Source organism: Mobula birostris, chromosome 2, assembly GCF_030028105.1.
Source record: "Mobula birostris isolate sMobBir1 chromosome 2, sMobBir1.hap1, whole genome shotgun sequence".
NCBI lineage: Eukaryota > Metazoa > Chordata > Chondrichthyes > Myliobatiformes > Myliobatidae > Mobula > Mobula birostris.
In genome coordinates, this window is record NC_092371.1 from 172,501,402 (window position 1) to 172,523,158 (window position 21,757).

The window sequence follows — 21,757 nt, forward strand, 5'->3', positions numbered from 1 at the left end:
TGTACCATGCAAGGCAGCCTAAATGTGCATCAACCAGCTAACGGCAAAATAATCCAGAGGAAGGCAAACTGAGCCTGATGACAAGCGTACACTAAAGATAGGTCACCCAAATGTCATTAACCTTTTGACTCAGCAGTGATTGGAAAATCCAGGCTGTGAGATGAATATTAACAACTATTTTAGCATGTTGCTAAATTAGCATAATTAGAAAAGATAAGCTGGAAAACAAGACCTGGCAAAGCTCAGAAAGACAGTTTATTCAACACCAACATTTGTATAACAGGGGGAAAATACAGCTTTTCAAAAGTTCAAAATAAACTTATTATCAAAGCATATACAGTACATTTTACCATATACTACTCTGAAATGTTTTTCTTGCGGACATTTATATTAAATAGAAAGAAGTACAATGGAATCAAACAAAAACTACATGACAGAGACAGACAAACAACCAACATGCAAAAGGCAACAAAGTGGAAATATAAAAAGAAAGAGAGAAAGAAAGAAAAAACTGAAAACATGATTTGTGGAGTCCTTGAAAGTGAGTCCATAAGTCATGGGAACAATTTAATGATGGGGCAAGTGAAGTTGGATGAAGTTATCCCCTCAGGCTCAAGAGCCTGAACATTGAGTGGTAATAACTGCTCCTGAACCTGGCAGTGTGGAACCTGAGGCTCCTGTACCTCCTTCCTTATGGCAGCAGTGAGTAGAGTGTTTCTGCTGGATTATGAGGGTCCTTGATGATGGATGATCTTTTGGAAGATCAGCCATATGAAAAAGACACAAGAATTAAAAATCTGTGCCCTGAGAAACACACACAAAACTCTGGAGGAACTTGACAGGTCAGGCAGCACCTATGGATGGAAGTGAACACTGAACATTTCAAAGGGTCTCAGCCCAAAACATCAACTGTTCATTTCCCTCCTCAGATGCGGCCTGACCTGCTGAGCTCCTCCAGCATTTTGTGTGTTGGTCTAGATTTCCAGCATCTGCAGAATCTCTTGAGTCTCCACATCTTTCCTGGCCCTTTTGTTCTATGTCAGATTTCCAGATCCACATTTTTTTTTTGCTTTTCATACGAGCACTGATATAGCTGACTCTTGCAAGTACTCATCTAGGGTTTAATCAATCCACGATCTAAACACGGATCACAGCTATGAGAATACTTTAGCTCAGTTGTAGTTCAGCAATCTAATAATCTCAGTTCCAGCTTCTGCAATTGATGTCTTCAAAGTTTGTATTTAGCAACTGGGTAATTTTCCTAAACAGAGACAAATTATACTCCATTAACTATAATTTCAAAATGAGTAGTTTAAGCCCCACCAAAAGTCAAAAACTATCTAGCAATCTATGATACTACCATTCTCAATGCAAACAGTTTACAAAGATTCTGTTCCTCTTTATAGATGCGGCCTGACCTGCTGAGTTCCTCCAGCATTTTGTGTGTGTTACTCTGGATTTCCAGCACCTGCAGAATCTTGAGGAAATGGTTTTGCTGACTGCATTTTTTACAGTAGGTCTAGCTCAATGCACTGGGTAATGATCTGATTTCTATGACAGTCGAGCGCTGTTGCAGGAAAGCAACGTCCATCGTCAAGGACCCCCACCATCCAGGCCATTCCCTCGTCTCACTGCTGCCATCAGGAAGGAGGTACAGGAGTGTCAGCTCCCACTCCACCAGGTTATGACCCCTCAATCATCAACCTCTTGAAATAGAGCAGAACAATTTTCTCAATTTCACTCAACACTGATCCCACAACCTATGGACTAGCATTCAATGACTTTTCAACTTTATGTTCTTGATATTTACTGGGTTTTTTGTATTTGCAGTTTGCCTTATTTTGCACATTGCTTGTCTGTCCATCTTTGTTGTATGTAGTTTTTCATTGATTCTATTGTGTTTCTTTGTATTTACTGTGAATGCCCACAAGAAAATGAATATACAGTATGTACTTAGATAATAATTTTACTTTGAACTTTGAACAGTATGCAAGAGAGGCTTTTCACTGCACCTCAGTACATGTGACAATAATAAACCATGTCTAATACCAGTAAAAAAAACTAAGCTGGAAATGGAATCCTATAATCATTCACTTTACTGTTCACCTGACTGCACTCTTTCTGTAGTTTCTACACTTTACTCTGCATTGTTATTGTTTTACCTTATTCTAGTTCAATGCACTGTGTAATGATTTGATCTACATAGTCTGCAAGCAAGCTTTTCACTGTCAAATGTAAAAATAAAATTCATTATCAAAGTCCATACGTTTCCCAAACCTGTCTTGAGATTCATTTTCTTGCAGGTGTTTACAGAAAAATTAAGAAATACAATAGAATTTACAAAAACTCTACACAAAGAATGACTGACAAACAACCAATTTGCAAAAGACAAGTCATGCAAATGAAATACAATACCAGGAATATGAGTTGTAAAGAGTTCTTGAAAGTGAGTCTGTAGGTCATAGAATCACTGTATATTGTACATACAACAATAACAAACCAGAACACCAGAACCAAATGGTAAGGCCCTGGGGAATGTCATGGAACAGAGAAACCTAGGCTGCAGGTACATGGCGGCACAGGTGGACAAGGGAGTGAAGGTGGTATTTGGCACATGTCCCTTCATCAGTCAGGATACTGTGTACAACAGTCAGGATGCAAGTACAATTTGAACCGGAATTGGCATTGGTTTATTATTGTCACATATATCAAGGCACAGTGAAAATCTTGACTTGCATACTGTTCACGCAGATCAAACCATTACCCAATGCCCTGGGGATAAAGACGCCCTTGGGGTACTGCAACTGCATCTTTCCAGTGATAGGAAGAATGTCATTAGACTGGAAAGGGTGCAGAATGAAGATTTAGAAGGATATTATCAGGACTGGAGGACTTAATTAAAAGGAGAGAGATAGGCTTATTTATTATGTTTACATCAAAACATACAGTTCAGTAAAATGCACAGTTTGTGCTAATGATGTGCTGGATGTCCAAGAAAGTGCTGCAGTTAGTCTGCTGGTGCCAACAGGGCATGCCCCCAAATCACTAGTCCTACACGTTTGGAATGTGTGTGGAAACCAGCGCACCCAGAAAAAAACCACGTGATCACGGGGGAGAACGTACAAACTCCCTGCAGACACCTTCCCTACCGCTGGTGCTGTAAAAAGCATTATGCCATGCTGCGTAACTACCAAGAGGCTGGATAAGCTGGGTCCGTCTTTCCTTGCAATGGAGGAAACTGAGGGGTGACCTTACAGAGGTCTTTAAAATCATGAGGACCAAAAAATAAAGTGACTAACCACAGATGTTTCCAAGGGTAGGGAGTTCAAAACTAGAGGACAAAGGTTTAAAGTGAGAGGCAAAAGGTATAAAAGGAACCAGAAGGGCAACTGTTTTTTTAAATCGAGATAATAAAAAATGTATTTTCAAGAATAAGCTAAGCAATGCCTTTTCATTCTTTACATTCAAAGTTGATGCATTCGAGTACTGATTTATTACATTCCTACATATCAACCAATAGCGCCACTGCCACTCACATGGGCCCCTGGAGTGGTATCCTATTACAATAGTTGAAGGGCTACCTGCCCCAACCTGGGCCCTCCCTCTTCAGTAGCAGAAGAACCTTACACTGTCATCCTTCCCCACCGAGCCCTTGTGGTGGCGGTACCAAGTTTCAGTGCGTTCCTCAGCACATACTCCTGCAGTCTGGAATGTACCAGTCAGCAGCGTTCCTCCATGGGCATCTCAACGTACAGGCAGACCAACAACTTCCAGGCTACCCAAAGTGTGTGTCCATTCCCTCCTCCACCCCACTCCCACCCCCAGAACTTTGATGCCCTTACTAATCAAGAACCTATCAACCTCTGCTTTAAACACACCCAATGAATTGGCCTCCACAGCCGTCTGCAGGTCAATCTGATGTCAGTGGGTCAGGTAAATAAAGGATGTTCCCCCCTTGCTTTCCAGTCATGATGAAGGGTCTCGGCCTAAAATGTCAGCTGTTTATTCCTCTCCACAGATGCTGCCTGACCTGCTAAGTTCCTCCAGCATTTGTGTGTTGCTCTGGATTTTCAGCATCTGCAGAATCTCTCGTGTTTATGCTCTCCACAGAAGATTTGAACACAAGCAAACAAAGCTAAGACTGAATTCTCTTCACCATTCGGACTGAAGAGGCGAGCTCTATGTTCCCGCCAACGCTTGCCAAATTTTTATTGATGCACCATGTGAATGAAAAATGGCTTGGTACGGGAACTGCTCTGCATGTGACCACAAGAAACTGCCGAGAGCTGTGGACACAGCTCAGTACATCACTGAAAACAGCCTCCCCCTACGGATTCTGTTGATGCTTCTCCAGGCAGCATAGTCAAAGAACCCATCGACCTCAGATATTCTCTCTTCTCCCCCCTCCCATCAGGCAAAAGATTAAAAAAAAAGCCTGAAAGCAAATACCACTGGCCTCAAGGACTGCTGTTATACGGCTACTAAATGGTCACTTAGCATGATTTATTTAGAGATACAGCACAGTAATAATTGACTTTTCTGACCCAACGAGTCTGAACCTCCCAGTTATACTCATGTGACCAATTAACCTACTAGCCCATACATCTTTGGAATGTGGGACAAAACCGAAGCACCCAGCAGAAACCCACAAGGTCACAGGGCAAACGTACAGACTGTTAACAGACAGCAGCAGGAACTGAACCTAGGTGGCTGGTGCTGTAACAGTGTTAGGCTACTGTGCCTGCACTGCACCTTCTCTGTAATTTAGCTTGCAGAAGTACATGGACAGAAGTGGGATGAAAGTCAATGGGGCTAGGCAGAATAACAGTTCAGCAAGGACTATATGAGCCAAAGGGCCTGTTTATGTGCTGTGGTGCTCAAAATCTTCATTCTGTATTCTGTTATTGCTTTTCCCTTTTACTACTCAGTGTACTGATGAGATTAAATGATTTGTATGGACAATATGCAAGTTAAGTTTTTCCACTGAAACGCAGTAGATGTGACAATGAACTATTTTACTATGAAGTCACATCTAATCAGCATAGTGGAGAAGAGGAAATAGAGAGGATTGAAACTTCTGACAGACTAACACAGAAAGAGACTTTTAAGCGAAATTTAATAGGTACATGGATGGGAGGGGTATGGAACACTATAGTCCAGCTAAAAGCAGACTAATAGTTCAACGTGGACAAAAAGGGCTGAAGAGCCTGTTTCTGTGCTGTAGTTGCATTACTCTAGAACTATGAAGAATTAAATCTACAACTATTAAAACCCGAGTGAATGATAGTCCATGTTTGTTCAGTAGGTGACAAATGATTGGACAGAGATTAAGGGAACTGATAGCTGAGAATTTGGGTTGGAGGGATTTGATTTTTTGTGGTGAATTTGGCCAGCACCATAGATGCCACTACAGGAACTTCGCGTTGTTCAGTTCTTGAATGGAAAGGTGGACAGCTAACTGCTGTAAGAAGCACCAGCTTCTAAATGCTCACGTATCACAGGTGTAATGACAGCAGAATGAATAGTTACCCTCATGGCAAGTCCTAGACCCGGAGAGGGAGTTGTGTACTGATGTCAAAACCAGAAGGTAGACCACAAGGCCATAAAACATAGGAGTAGAATTAGACCATCTAGACCATCGTCTGCTCCATCATTCCATCATGGCTGATTTATTATCCCTCTCAACCCCATTCATTTGCCTCCTCCCCATAGCCTTTGACACCCTGTGAAATCTTGCTTTAAATAGACAGTGACTTGGCCTCCACAGCCATCAGTGCAATGAATTCCACAGATTCACCACCCTTTGGCTAAAGAAATTACTCCCTATCTCTATTCTAAATTCTGAGGCTGTGCCCTATAGTCCTAAGCTCCTCACTAATGGAAGCATCCTCTCTACATCTAGTTTATCTAGGCCTTTTAATATTTGATAGGTTTCAATGAGAACCCCCCTTCATTCTTCTAAATTTCAGCGAGTACAGGCCCAGACTCATCAAATCCTCCTCAGGTTAACCCTTTCATTCCTAGGATAATTCTCAAAATCATTCCTAGGATTATTGGGGACTTGAAGAAAATGATACAACATTAGCAAGGCAAATGTGAACCAGTGAAGAACTGAAACAGTAAAATAATCTATGGTATATTCAAAGCTATCATTTTCTAATCTTTCTTCTCACAAGAAACTATAGAGAATAGTGTACTCAGCCCAATATCTCACAGGTATATCACTCCCCACCATCAATACGGTGTCAAAGGATACAAGGAGAAAGCAGAATGGGGTTGTGGGGGATAATAAATGATTGCTTGGCAGAATTGACGCAATGGGCCTAATGGCCCAATTCTACTCCAATGTCTTAGCCACAGGAGATACTGCCTCAAGATGGTGACAGCTTGTTGACAAGATTGACACTTGCCCTCACAATCTGTCTCATTATGATCTTACACTTTATTATTTACCTGCACTGCACTTTTTCAGCAGCTTTTCCATGTTATTCTGCATTGATATTGTTTTACCTTGTTCTAGCTCAATGCACTGTGCAATGATTTGATATATATGAACAATATGTAAGACAAGCCTTTCACTGTATCTTGGTACACGTGATAATAATAAGCCAATACCAATTTAACGAAGAACCCTAACATCTGGGCCATACCATCCTTAACACTGGGCAGGAGGTACAGAAACCTGAAGTCGCAAATATTACGAGGAACACTGACAAATTAGGCCAACATAATGAAATCAGTTGTGGTGCCCGAGGGGAAGGCCAATGTAGAGCTTTTCTTTGTATGTCCATTCACAGAGCTGTTCTAGAGCTTCAGAGTATCACAATCATGCAAACATTGCCTTGGATTCAAGGGGAGTGATCACTTCCCAAATGCACCTCTTTGCTCCGTGGATGAAGTCAGTGATGAGATCACAGAGTCAGAGAGAATTACAGCAAGGAAAGAAGAATGGTCAATACCAACCAAGATGGCCATCTAAGCAGGTTCCATTTCAGAATCAAAATCAAGCTTATTATCAGACGGATGCTGTGAAATTTGTTGTCTTATGGCAGCAGTATAATGCTATACATAAAATCAATTATGAATCATAAACATAAACCCAAATTGGACCATTGTGACCAGGTGAGTGTTGAGTGAATTCCATTCAATAGTCCTGTCAATGGCACCTTCCATCATATTGCTGATGAAGGGGACTGAGTAGGAGTTATCAGCCAGGTTGAATTTGTCCTGCCTTTGTGAATAGGACATACCTGAGCAACTTTGCATGTCGTTGGCCAGCACCATAGATGCCACTACAGGAACTTCGCGTTGTTCAGTTCTTGAATGGAAAAGTGGACAGCTAACTGCTGTAAGAAGCACCAGCTTCTAAATGCTCACGTATCACAGCTACATTGTTAACACAGCTGGAATCAGATTCAGATTCACCTTTCACATGTACCTTGAAACATACAGTGAAATGCGTCGCTTGTGTTAACAGCCAGCACAACTTGGGGGCAGCCCACATGCTTTGGTGCCAATATAACATGGCCACAGTCTACTAACCTTAACCCATACATCATTGGAACGTGGGAGGAAACCAGAGCACCTGGAGGAAAACCATGCAGTCACAGCGAGCATGTACAAACGTTGTACAAACTCCTTACAGACAGCGGTGAAAATGGAACCCCAATCATTGGTGCTGTAAACCGCTATGCTAACCACTACGCTATATGCCGCATCAGGATAACAAGATAATGAAGGAGATGAGATTATGGGTTCACAGGAGATCAGGGAGCAATTTTCCACCATGCTTTAAAACTTAAATGGAAACCTTTGTCTGCTTTGCTGTTTTTATTTAATGTGTGGTGGAAAACTTGTGTTAAAGATAAACTCCGACAAAGCATTCTTCAAAGTGCTCCACCCAGCAAGCACTTGCCCTGATGTGTTAATGGTCCACTAGGCTATAGAAATCCCCGCCTTCCGGAAGCTTCAGAGAACTGAAAGACTACAGAAGGCACCACCTAACATTGCAGGCCTACCACCAACAGTGTCTCTGCAAAGTTCTCCAAAATCATGAACAGGTTAGGGGAAACAGTGCCAGCATCTACGCCCAAACCATGCCACAATGTTCAGCAGAACAACACAAGCAACAATATCAATACCAACACAACAAAACAAGCTGCTTTCCAGTCCTCCTGAATCCTGAGTCCCAGGTTCAAGAACAGCTACTTTCCAGTTCTTCAACCAGCCAGCATAAACCTGCCATTTAGCAACACTGTGACCAGATTGATCAGTCTGCACTTCTTTTGTTCCAATTGTGTTCTTTCTTGTAAAAATTTTCATTAATTTATGTTTCAGTCGAAGCAAGCAGCTGAGAAGGAGTGAAGAAATCGGGTAGAAAAAGTCGTTTTTTTTTTAAACACTGCTCGGGGAGAAGGGTCTGCACTGCGCAGGCGCGTGACGTAGCGCACCAAGGTTTAAAAACAGACCACCATATACAGCGGCCATCGTCAGACTGGACTGAGTCAGAGTGGGGCGGCTTTGGCTCAAACAGGCTTCGGCGAGAACAGGTAGAGGTAGGGTAGGTTCCAGTAAGTTTTTTGTTCAGATTGTCTAGCGTAGAGAGAATGCCAGGCAGGATGTTGGAATGCTGCTCTTGCAGGATGTGGGAAGTCAGGGAGCCCTCCGGTGTCCCTGACAACGACACCTGCAAGAAGTGCATCCAGCTGCAGCTCCTGACAAACCGCGTTAGGGAACTGGAGCAGGAGCTGGATGACCTGCGGATCATTTGGGAGAATGAGGAGATTATAGATCGTAGCTACAGGGAGGTAGTTACGCCAAAGGAGCAGAGGACAGGAAATTGGGTCACTGTCAGGCGAGGGAAGGGCAAAGGGCAGGCAGAGCAGGGTTCCCCTGTAGCCATTCCCCTCAACAACAAGTATACTGCATTGGATACTGTTGGGGGGGGATGACTTACCTGGGACTAGCTGCAGTAGCCGGATCTCTGGCACTGAGTCTGGCTCTGCAGTGCAGAGGGGAGGGGGAAAAAAGAGGAGAGCTGTAGTGATAGGGGACTCCATAGTTAGAGGTGCAGATAGGAGGTTCTGTGGTCGTCACAGAGAATCCAGGATGGTTTGTTGCCTCCCACGTGCCAGGGTCAAGGATGTCTCTGATCGATTGCATGACATTCTGAAGTGGGAGGGTGACCAGCCAGATGTCGTGGCGCACATCGGTACCAATGACATAGCAAGGAAGAGTAAAGAGGTCCTGGACAGTGAGTATAGAGAGCTTGGTAGGAAGTTGAAAAGCAGGACCTCAAGGGTGGTAATCTCAGGATTGCTACCTGTGCTAGGTGCCAGTGAGGGTAGGAATAGGATGCTCTGGAGGAGGAACAAGTGGCTGAAGAACTGGTGTAGGGGGCAGGGTTTCAGATTTCAGGATCATTGGGACCTCTTCTGGGGCAGGTGGGACCTGTACAAGAGAGACGGGTTACACTTGAACCACAGGGGGACCAATATCCTTCCAGGGAGGTTTGTTAGTGCTATTGGGGAGGCTTTAAACTAGATTTGCAGGGGGATGGGAACCAGAGTGCCAGAGCTGACAGTGTGGCTGGGGTGAAAATAAATGATGTTGAAAGTTTAAGCAAATCCGCTGATGAGTGGTGGTAAAAATCTTCTGAGGTGTATATATTTCAATGCTAGGAGTATTGCGGGGAAGGCGGATGAGTTAAGGGCGTGGATTGACACGTGGAATTATGATGTTGTAGCAACTAGTGAAACTTGGCTACAGGAGGGGCAGGACTGGCAGCTTAATATTCCAGGGTTCCGATGTTTCAGATGTGATCGAGGCAGAGGAATGAAAGGTGGGGGAGTAGCATTGCTTGTTAGGGAAAATATTACAGCAGTGCTCAGGCAGGACAGATTAGAGGGCTTGTCTACTGAGTTCTTATGGGTGGAGCTGAGAAATAGGAAAGGTATGGCCACATTAGTGGGATTGTATTACAGACCACCCAATAGTCAAAGAGAATTGGAAGAGCAAATCTGCAGAGAGATAGCAGGCAACTGCAGGAAACATAAAGTTGTGGTGGTAGGGGATTTTAATTTTCCATACATTGATTGGGACTCCCATACTGTTAGGGTCTAGATGGTTTAGAGTTTGTAAAATGTGTTCAGGAAAATTTTCTAAATCAATATATAGAGGGACCAACTAGAGGGGATGCAATATTGGATCTCCTGTTAGGAAACGAATTAGGGCAAGTGACAGAAGTCTGTGTAGGGGAGCACTTTGGTTCCAGTGATCATAACACCATTAGTTTCAATTTGATCATGGACAAGGATAGATCTGGTCCTAGGGTTGAGGTTCTGAACTGGAAGAAGGCCAAATTTGAAGAAATGAGAAAGGATCTAAAAAGCGTGGATTGGGACAGGTTGTTCTCTGGCAAAGATGTGATTGGTAGGTGGGAAGCCTTCAAAGGGGAAATTTTGAGAGTGCAGAGTTTGTATGTTCCTGTCAGGATTAAAGGCAAATTGAATAGGAATAAGGAACCTTGGTTCTCAAGGGATATTGCAACTCTGATAAAGAAGAAGAGGGAGTTATATGAAATGTATAGGAAACAGGGGGTAAATCAGGTGCTTGAGGAGTACAAGAAGTGCAAGAAAATACTTAAGAAAGAAATCAGGAGGGCTAAAAGAAGACATGAGGTCGCCTTGGCAGTCAAAGTGAAGGATAATCCAAAGAGCTTTTACAAGTATATTAAGAGCAAAAGGATTGTAAGGGATAAAATTGGTCCTCTTGAAGATCAGAGTGGTCAGCTTTGTGTGGAACCAAAGGAAATGGGGGAGATCTTAAACAGGTTTTTTGCGTCTGTATTTACTAAGGAAGCTGGCATGAAATCTATGGAATTGAGGGAATCAAGTAGTGAGACCATGGAAAATGTACAGATTGAAAAGGAGGAGGTGCTTGCTGTCTTGAGGAAAATTAAAGTGGATAAATCCCCGGGACCTGACAGAGTGTTCCCTCGGACCTTGAAGGAGACTAGTGTTGAAATTGCGGGGGCCCTGGCAGAAATACTTAAAATGTCGCTGTCTACGGGTGAAGTGCCGGAGGATTAGAGAGTGGCTCATGTTGTTCCGTTGTTTAAAAAAGGATCGAAAGGTAATCCGGGAAATTATAGGCCGGTGAGTTTAACGTCAGTAGTAGGTAAATTATTGGAGGGAGTACTAAGAGACAGAATCTCCAAGCATTTGGATGGACAGGGGCTTATTAGGGAGAGTCAACATGGCTTTGTGCGTGGTAGGTCATGTTTGACCAATCTGTTGGAGTTTTTCGAGGAGGTTACCAGGAAAGTGGATGAAGGGAAGGCAATGGATATTGTCTACATGGACTTCAGTAAGGCCTTTGACAAGGTCCCACATGGGAGGTTAGTTAGGAAAATTCAGTCGCTAGGTATACATGGAGAGGTGGTAAATTGGATTGGACATTGGCTCGATGGAAGAAGCCAGAGAGTGGTGGTAGAAAATTGCTTCTCTGAGTGGAGGCCTGTGACTAGTGGTGTGCCACAGGGATCAGTGCTGGGTCCATTGTTATTTGTCATCTATATCATTGATCTGTATGATAATGTGGTAAATTGGATCAGCAAGTTTGCTGATGATACAAAGTTTGGAGGTGTAGTAGACAGTGAGGAAGGTTTTCAGAGCCTGCAGAGGGACTTGGACCAGCTGGAAAAATGGGCTGAAAAATGGCAGATGGAGTTTAATACTGACAAGTGTGAGGTATTGCACGTTGGAAGGACAAACCAACGTAGAACATACAGGGTTAATGGTAAGGCACTGAGGAGTGCAGTGGAACAGAGGGATCTGGGAATACAGATACAAACTTCCCTAAAAGTGTCGTCACAGGTAGATAGGGTCGTAAAGAGAGCTTTTGGTACATTGGCCTTTATTAATCGAAGTATTGTATAAGGCATTGGTGAGGCCGAATCTGGAGTATTGTGTTCAGTTTTGGTCACCAAATTACAGGAAGGATATAAATAAGGTTGAAAGAGTGCAAAGAAGGTTTACAAGGATGTTGCCGGGACTTGAGAAACTCAGTTACAGAGAAAGGTTGAATAGGTTAGGACTTTATTCCCTGGACCGTAGAAGAATGAGGGGAGATTTGATAGAGGTATATAAAATTATGATGGGTATAGCTAGAGTGAATGCAAGCAGGCTTTTTCCACTGAGACAAGGGGAGAAAAAAACCAGAGGACATGGGTTAAGGGTGAAGGGGGAAAAGTTTAAAGGGAACATTGGGGGGGGGCTTCTTCACACAGAGAGTGGTGGGAGTATGGAATGAGCTGCTAGACGAGGTGGTAAATGCGGGTTCTTTTTTAACATTTAAGAATAAATTGGACAGATACATGGATGGGAGGTGTATGGAGGGATATGGTCCGCGTGCAGGTCAGTGGGACTAGGCAGAAAATGGTTCGGCACAGCCAAGAAGGGCCAGAGGGCCTGTTTCTGTGCTGTAGTTTCTATAGTTTCTCATTTACACTTTTCTTATGAATTGTGCTTATCTGATGCTCTGTGCCTATGATGCCCCTGCAATTAAGTTTTTCATTGCACCTGTGCAGACATACTTGTGCAGATGACAATGAACCCGACTTTAATTTTGAGTTGTGTATCATCAACGAATGCATTATTTTAATATACTAAGTAAATAAAAAAATTACCAGATGATATAGTTCATTGTTACCAAGGTCCAATTCTTCCAGTTTGCAGAGAAGAGAAAGTGATCTGAAAATTAACAGGCAAATATTTATTATTAATTCATTTGCAATCCAGATCATTGCACCAGTAAATACAAGCATGGGCTGAACAAGAAATAACATAGAAACATGGAAAATAGGTGGAGTAGGCCATTCGGCCCTTCGAGCCTGCACTGCCATTTATTATGATCATGGCTGATCATCCAACTCAGAACCCCGCCCCAGCCTTCCCTCCATACCCCCTGACCCCCATAGCCACAAGGGCCATATCTAACTCCCTCTTAAATATAGCCAATGAACTGGCCTCAACTGTTTCCTGTGGCAGAGAATTCCACAGATTCACCACTCTCTGTGTGAAGTAGTTTTTCCTAATCTCGGTCCTAAAAGGCTTCCCCTCTATCCTCAAACTGTGGCCCCTCGTTCTGGACTTCCCCAACAACGGGAACAATCTTCCTGCATCTAGCCTGTCCAATCCCTTTAGGATCTTATACGTTTCAATCAGATCCCCCCTCAATCTTCTAAATTCCAATGAGTACAAGCCCAGTTCATCCAGTCTTTCATCATATGAAAGTCCTGCCATCCCAGGAATCAATCTGGTGAACCTTCTTTGTACTCCCTCTATGGCAAGGATGTCTTTCCTCAGATTAGGGGACCAAAACTGCACACAATACTCCAGGTGTGGTCTCACCAAGGCCTTGTACAACTGCAGTAGTACCTCCCTGCTCCTGTACTCGAATCCTCTCACTATAAATGCCAGCATACCATTCGCCTTTTTCACCGCCTGCTGTACCTGCATGCCCACTTTCAATAACTGGTGTATAATGACACCCAGGTCTCGTTGCACCTCCCCTTTTCCTAATCGGCCACCATTCAGATAATAATCTGTTTTCCTATTTTTGCCACCAAAGTGGATAACTTCACATTTATCCACATTAAATTGCATCTGCCATGAATTTGCCCACTCACCCAACCTATCCAAGTCACCCTGCATCCTCTTAGCATCCTCCTCACAGCTAACACTGCCACCCAGCTTCGTGTCATCCGCAAACTTGGAGATGCTGCATTTAATTCCCTCATCCAAGTCATTAATATATATTGTAAACAACTGGGGTCCCAGCACTGAGCCTTGTGGTACCCCACTAGTCACCGCCTGCCATTCTGAAAAGGTCCCGTTTATTCCCACTCTTTGCTTCCTGTCTGCTAACCAACTCTCCACCCACACCAATACCTTACCCCCAATACCGTGTGCTTTAAGTTTGCACACTAATCTCCTGTGTGGGACCTTGTCAAAAGCCTTCTGAAAATCCAAATATACCACATCCACTGGTTCTCCCCTATCCACTCTACTAGTTACATCCTCAAAAAATTCTATGAGATTCCTCAGACATGATTTTCCTTTCACAAATCCATGCCGACTTTGTCCGATCATTTCACCGCTTTCCAAATGTGCTGTTATCACATCCTTGATAACTGACTCCAGCAGTTTCCCCACCACCGACGTTAGGCTAACCGGTCTATAATTCCCCGGTTTCTCTCTCCCTCCTTTTTTAAAAAGTGGAGTTACAGTAGCCACCCTCCAATCCTCAGGAACTAGTCCAGAATCTAACGAGTTTTGAAAAATTATCACTAATGCATCCACTATTTCTTGGGTTACTTCCTTAAGCACCCTGGGATGCAGACCATCTGGCCCTGGGGATTTATCTGCCTTCAATCCCTTCAATTTACCTAACACCACTTCCCTACTAACATGTATTTCGCTCAGTTCCTCCATCTCACTGGACCCTCTGTCCCCTTCTATTTCTGGAAGATTATTTATGTCCTCCCTAGTGAAGACAGAACCAAAGTAATTATTCAATTGGTCTGCCATGTCCTTGCTCCCCATAATCAATTCACCTGTTTCTGTCTGCAGGGGACCTACATTTGTCTTTACCAGTCTTTTCCTTTTTACATATCTATAAAAGCTTTTACAGTCCGTTTTTATGTTCCCTGCCAGTTTTCTCTCATAACCTTTTTTCCCCTTCCTAATTAAGTCCTTTGTCCTCCTCTGCTGAACTCTGAATTTCTCCCAGTCCTCAGGTGAGCCACTTTCTCTGGTTAATTTGTATGCTTCTTCTTTGGAATTGATACTATCCCTAATTTCTCTTGTCAGCCACGGGTGCACTATCTTCCTTGATTTATTCTTTTGCCAAACTGGGATGAACAATTGTTGCAGTTCATCCATGCAACCTTTAAATGCTTGCCATTGCATATCCACCGTCAATCCTTTAAGTGTCATTTGCCAGTCTATCTTAGCTAATTCACGTCTCATACCTTCAAAGTTACCCCTCTTTAAGTTCAGAACCTTTCTTTCTGAATTAACTATGTCACTCTCCATCTTAATGAAGAATTCCACCATATTATGGTCACTCTTACCCAAGGGGCCTCTCACGACAAGATCGCTAATTAACCCTTCCTCATTGCTCAAAACCCAGTCCAGAATAGCCTGCTCTCTAGTTGGTTCCTCGACATGTTGGTTCAAAAAACCATCCCGCATACATTCCAAGAAATCCTCTTCCTCAGCACCTTTACCAATTTGGTTCACCCCATCTACATGTAGATTGAAGTCACCCATTATAACTGCTGTTCCTTTATTGCACACATTTCTAATTTCCTGTTTAATAACCTACCACACAATGTTATATTTACTGAAAAGCAAACAGCCTTGATTAACTTTTATTCTCCAGGGGGGAAAAAGCTCTTAAGTTTAGATAGCATCTTCTAATTTATCAAACATTTCACACCGGGAATGATCACTTGGGAGATGGAAAGACATTCCTCCATCGCAGGGTGAAAATGAAATTACACGTTAAGTGTAAAATTCTAAAATCACTGATAAATGTTGTGAAATTTGGTGTTCTGCAGCATCAGTACATTGCAATACATAAAAGAATTCCTGTAAGTTGCAATAAGAAATATTTAAAAAAATAGCAGTGCAAAAACAGAGCAAACTAGTGAGGAAATGTTCATGGACCATTCAGAAATCTGATGGCAGAGAGGAAGCTGTTCCTAAAACGCTGTGTGTGAGATGTTCCTAAAGCATTGAGTGTGTAGAGTAAACAGCTCCTTGCAATAAACAGATAATTTAATCCTAGACATAAACATATTGCGCAGCCTGAGTGCAGAAGCAGAGATGGAATGTAATGGTTTGCATCTTCAATAAAATCTTCCTGGCCTTCTTGTAAAGTTCATTGGTATCATTTGCTGATCCCTACGGCTCTATGAACTGTCAGCTAGTAAGTGTGTGTTCCAGAGGGGTGGACCAGGGCCAGGGTGTGTATCTCCCAAACATTAAGTATTTAAAGATACTTGCATGGGCATGTCAGTACAGCATTTGTGTTAAGTTGGTCCTCTTAGTGCAGGGAGATTTAAACTCCAGCACACTGCTTGTACACAGATCTTCTCAGGCCTCCTGTTCCCTGGAGAGAAGGGCCTGAACACATTTAATATCACCCCTAAACAGCAATGAGCTGGTTCATCTGAAATGGCTCCAAACAATTAGCAACCCTTCCCCACACACTATTCACAGATAAAGGACCAATTTTTAACAAAATAAACTTTATTTTGCAAGAATAAATCATTCAATAATTTTTCATTCTTTACATTCATAGTCATTGCTTTCCATACCATTCTATTACATTCCTACACATCAGTAGCACAGCTGCTACTCATGTGGACCCCTAGGGTGGTACACCACTACATTAATTGATGGGCTTCATCATCTCACCCTCTCCAGTATCAGAAGGACCTACACCGTGGTCCTTCCTCACCAAGCCCTTGTGGTGGCTGCACCAAGCTTCAGTGCGTCCCTCTGCATGTAGCCCTGCAACCTGGAATGTGTCAGTCCACGGACATCTCAACATGCTGGTAGATTAACAAGTTTTGGGCAGACCAAAGAGTGCTTTTCACCGAATTGACGATTCACCAGCAGCACTTGATGTTTGCCTCCATGTGTGTCCCTGGGAACAGCCCATATATTAGAGCCCTCTGTCGCACAACTGCTCAGGATGAAGCTCGACACAGGCCCCTGCATTTCTCTCCACACCTTCTTCGCAAACCCACAGTCTGCAAACAGGTGAGCTCCTGGCAGTCAGGAGGGTCAGCGAGATCTTGGGGTCCATGCTCAAAGGACACTCAAAGCTGCTGCGTAGGTTGACAGTGCTGTTAAGAAGGCAAATGCTGTGTTGGCCTTCATCAACCATGGGAATAAGTTCAAGACCGTGAGGTAATGTTATAGCTATACAAGACCTTGGTCAGACCCCACTTGGAGTACTGTGTTCAGTTCTGGTCACCTCAATACAGGGAGGATGTGGACACTGTAGAGAGAGTGCAGAGGAGGTTTATAAGGATGTTGCCTGGATTAGAGAGCATGTCTTATGAAAATAGGTTGAGTGAACTTGGCCTTTTCTCATTGGAGCAACAGAGGATGAGAGGTGACCTGATAGACGTGTATAAGATGATGAAGAGACATTGATCACGTGGATAGCGAAAGGCTTTTTCCCAGGGCTGAAGAGGCTAACACTAAGGGCATAGTTTTAAGGTGCTTGGAAGTAGATACAAGGTGGGTGTCAGGGGTAAGACTTTCACACAGAGAGTGGTGGGTGTGTGGAATGTATTGCCAGCAATGGTGGTAGAGGCAGATACAATAGGGTATTTTAAGAGACTGTTAGATAGGTATATGGAGCTTAGAAAAATAGAGAGCTCTATGGTAGAAACTCTACACAGTTTCTAGAGTAGGTTACATAGTTGGCACAACATTGTGGGCCGAAGGGCCTGCAATGTGCTGTAGATTTCTATGTTCTATGTACTGTCTCTTCCCCACTACAGTCATCCTGTGGACAACAAGATCAATTGATTAAGTGTCTACTGGCTCACTGGCCAGTGTCAAATATCTACACCAACACTTGTTCCCTTCCCCTCTTGATGAGGATTAGCAAACTAAAAGAGGTCAATTCTTTGCTTAGCAGAGATCTGAACAGCAAATTGGTCAAGTCTCGGACATCAAGCGCATAAATCATCATCAGAGCAGAGCTAAGTCAAAGAACTGATTAGCAAAATGGAAAAAAACATTCCAGGATAGTGGCCCAGGGAACACATACAGAAAGGAGTTTCACTCCCCTTCCTTTCCAGTCCTGAGCAAGAGTCTAAAGGGAAAAGCCCAAGCTCACTCAACCTATCCTCATAAGACATGCTCTCTAATCCAGGCAGCATCTGGTAATTCTCCTCTTCACTCTCTCTAAATCTTCCATGTCCTTCCTATAATGAAGCAACCAGAACTGAATGCAATAAATTGTTGGGAATTCATTGCTATACTGGAAAGAGTGCAAAGAAGGTGAGGATGTTGCCAGGACTCGAGGATCTTGAGTTAGAGGGAGAGATTATGTACAAAACATCAATTTTTTATTCCTCTCTGTAGATGCTGCCTGACATGTTGAATTGCTTTTGGTGTGTTGCTCCAGATTTCCAGCAAATACATAACATAAAATACTCCTTTTTTGCTCCCTTTCTATATTTCAAATTAAACATCTGAAACACTTGGCTTAATTTTGAAGCGAAGGCAATCTCTCCCCATAAATGCAGGAATCAAGGAGCCAAGTCCACATCACCCTGAAAGTGGCTGTACAAATCAATAGGGTGGTATAGAAGGCAAATGGCACACTTAGTCAAGGAACTCAGTTCAAAAGTCAGGAAGTTATACTGCAGCTTTATAAAACTGTGGTTACACTGCACCTGGACTGTCGCATTAAGCACATCTTATTCCACTAAGCACATCTTTCCCTCCCCCCCCCCCCGCTTTCCGCAGGGATCACTCCCTACGCGACTCCCTTGTCCATTCGTCCCCCCCCATCCCTCCCCACTGATCTCCCTCCTGGCACTTATCCTTGTAAGCGGAACAAGTGCTACACGTGCCCTTACACTTCCTCCCTCACTACCATTCAGGGCCCCAGACAGTCCTTCCAGGTGAGGCAACACTTCACCAGTGAGTTGTCTGGGGTGATATACTGCATCCGGTGCTCCCGATGTGGCCTTTTATATATTGGTGAGACCCGACGTAGACTGGGAGATAGTTTTGCTGAACACCTACGCTCTGCCCGCCAGAGAAAGCAGGATCTCCCAGTGGCCACACATTTTAATTCCATATCCCATTCCCATTCTGATATGTCTATCCACGGCCTCCTCTATTGTAAAGATGAAGCCACACTCAGGTTGGAGGATCAACACCTTATATTCCATCTGGGTAGCCTCCAACCTGATGGTATGAACATTGACTTCTCTAACTTGCGCTAATGCTCCACCTCCCCCTCGTACCCCATCCGTTATTTAGTTATATACACACTTTCTTTTTCTCTCTCTCTCCTTTTTCTCCCTCTGTCCCTCTGACTATACCTCTTGCCCATCCTTTGGGTTCCCCCCTCCCCCTTTTCCTTCTCCCTGGGCCTCCTGTCCCATGATCCTCTCATATCCCTTTTGCCAATCACCTGTCCAGCTCTTGGCTCCATTCCTCCCCCTCCTGTCTTCTCCTATCATTTTGGATCTCCCCCTCCCCCTCCCACTTTCAAATCTCTTACTAACTCTTCCTTCAGTTAGTCCTGACGAAGGGTCTCGGCCTGAAACGTCGACTGTACCTCTTCCTAGAGATGCTGCCTGGCCTGCTGCGTTCACCAGCAACTTTGATGTGTGTTGCTTGAATTTCCAGCATCTGCAGAATTCCTCGTGTTTACGTATTGCATTCACCCTGTTACTTGCAGGATGTGAAGGCTATGGAGAGGGTGCAGAAGTGGTTTGTCTGGATTACATGGCAGGTGCTAAGAGAAGAGGTTGGACAGACTAGGGTTGCTTTCTCTGGAGCAGCAGAGGCTGAGGAAAACCTTATGAAAAATTACACAATTTTGAGAGGCATGGATAGAATAAATAATTGGTATCTTTCTCTCACAATCAAAATATCTAACACCAGAGGGCATCTAAGGTGAGAGTGAGGAAGTTCAAATATGTGCTGGGTAATTTTTATATTATACATAGAGAGTGATAGGTACCTGGAATTTGCTACCAGGTGATATGACAGAGGCATTTAAGAGGCTCAAAAATAGGCATATGTATATACAGAGAATAGAGGCATATAGACCATGGACAGACAGGATACATTTGAGGTCATTAGGTTGAGCAACACACACAAAATCCCGGAGGAACTCAGCAGGCCAGGCAGCATCTGCGGAGGGAAATAAACTTTTGGCTTTTCAGGACAAGGCCACTCATCAGGACCTGGCCTGAAACTTTGACTATTTACTCGCCTCCTTAGATGTTGCCCGATTTGCTAAGTTCCTCCAGCATTTTGTGTGTGTTACTCAAGATTTCCAGTACCTGCAGAAACACCTGCTACTGTGGAGAGTGCAGTCCAGGTTTTCTCTGTGTCTTGGATGTCGACTTGGAGTGTGAAATCTTTTTTTCCCAGTCTTATAGCTTTTATATTCTGCGTTTTCTCACCTGATCTTCTCGGCTTTTTTTTATGCGGTGAGGGGGATTTGGGGGTCGATGAGCCTGATCCATTCGTGTTTTTTTGGTGCAGGAGGAGGGATGGGGGGGTGTGGTTGATGTGCTTGTTCCGTTTCTGTTTGTTTCTTTTGCGGGGAGATGGGATCGGGGGGGGGGGGGGCGGGAGGGGGGTTGATGTTCGTGCTGCCTTTCTTTCCTTTCCTTGCTATCTTGGTTTCATGGTTACCCGGAGAATTGAAGAATTTCAGAGTTGTATTCTTTGATAATAAATACAACTTTGAACCATTACCTTAGGACAAAGCTCAATGAGAAGAATGCTAGAATCAATAATTAAACTTTGACGAGAAGAAGCATGGCCTCTCCAGCACCGAAGACACCTTCGAAAGGCGTTATCTTTTGGAGATGCCCCTTCACCATTGCGACTATCAAGGAGGTGGTACAGGAGCCTGAAGATACACGTTCCATGTTTCAGGAACAACTTCTTCTCCTCTGGCATCAGATTTCTGAATGAGCAATAAACCCATGTACACTACCTCACTACTTTTTTTTCTCTCTCTTCTTGCACTACTTATCTAACTATCTATATATATATATAACATTATGTATTGCAATGTAAGCAAAACAACAAACTTCAAGACAAATACCAGTGATATTAAACCTGATTCTGATTCAAATGTATCCATGCAGTGAAAGTGTGAAATTTCAGAGACCTTTATTTTTTAAGGACAATTACCTGAGCTATTTTCCCCATGCAAAAATTTGTCATTATTCTTCACCAAGGGCTGGAATTGGAAGCTGGTTGCAGCCTGTCCTGGGGTTGCTGACCTGGGCCAGGGTGCGCGTGCGTGTGTGTGTGTGTGTGTGTGTGTGTGTGAGAGAGAGAGAGAGAGAGAGAGAGAGAGGGGAGGGAGGGAGACAGACAGGAAAAATGGGGCTTGCTCTTGATGAAGGGTCTTGTCCCAAAAAGGCGACTGTTTATCCCTTTCCATAGATGCTACCTGACCAGTTGAGTTCCTCCAGCAGTTTGTGTGTTACTTTCGTTTTGCTGGGTTTTTTTGTTGTTGTTGTATGATGCTGCTAGTGTTGCTCTGCCGGAATGTGTGGACTTCCCACAGCACATCCTTAGACTGTTTGCCATCAATGCAAATGATGCATTTCACTGCATATACAAAGACCATAAAACAAAGGTACTGAATTACACCAATTGGCTCATCGAATTTGCTCCACCATTCTATCATGGATGATTTATTATCCCTCTTGACATACTTCCCATAACCTTTAACACACTGCCTAATAAAGAACCTATCAAACTCTGCTTCAAATATTCTGCAAATATACTGAATGACTTAGCCTCCACAGCTGTCGGTGGCAATGAATTCCACAGATTCACCACTCTCTGGCTAAAGAAATTCCTCCTCGTCTCTGTTCTAAAGGGATGTCCCTCTATTCTGAGGCTGTACTCTCTGGTCTGAGACTCCCCTACTATCGGAAATATCCTCTCCACTT

The 21,757-nt window shown here is 43.5% G+C and overlaps 1 protein-coding gene across 1 annotated transcript in view; it reads right to left on the reverse strand.

Moving 5' to 3' along the window:
- lrrc1 (leucine rich repeat containing 1) overlaps positions 1-21,757 on the reverse strand; it is a 141,780-nt gene that overhangs the window by 54,788 nt on the left and 65,235 nt on the right. The window contains exon 6 of the mRNA XM_072251101.1: positions 12,689-12,752. Within this exon, the coding sequence (XP_072107202.1) occupies positions 12,689-12,752 (64 nt within the window). The remainder of the gene's footprint in view (positions 1-12,688; positions 12,753-21,757) is intronic.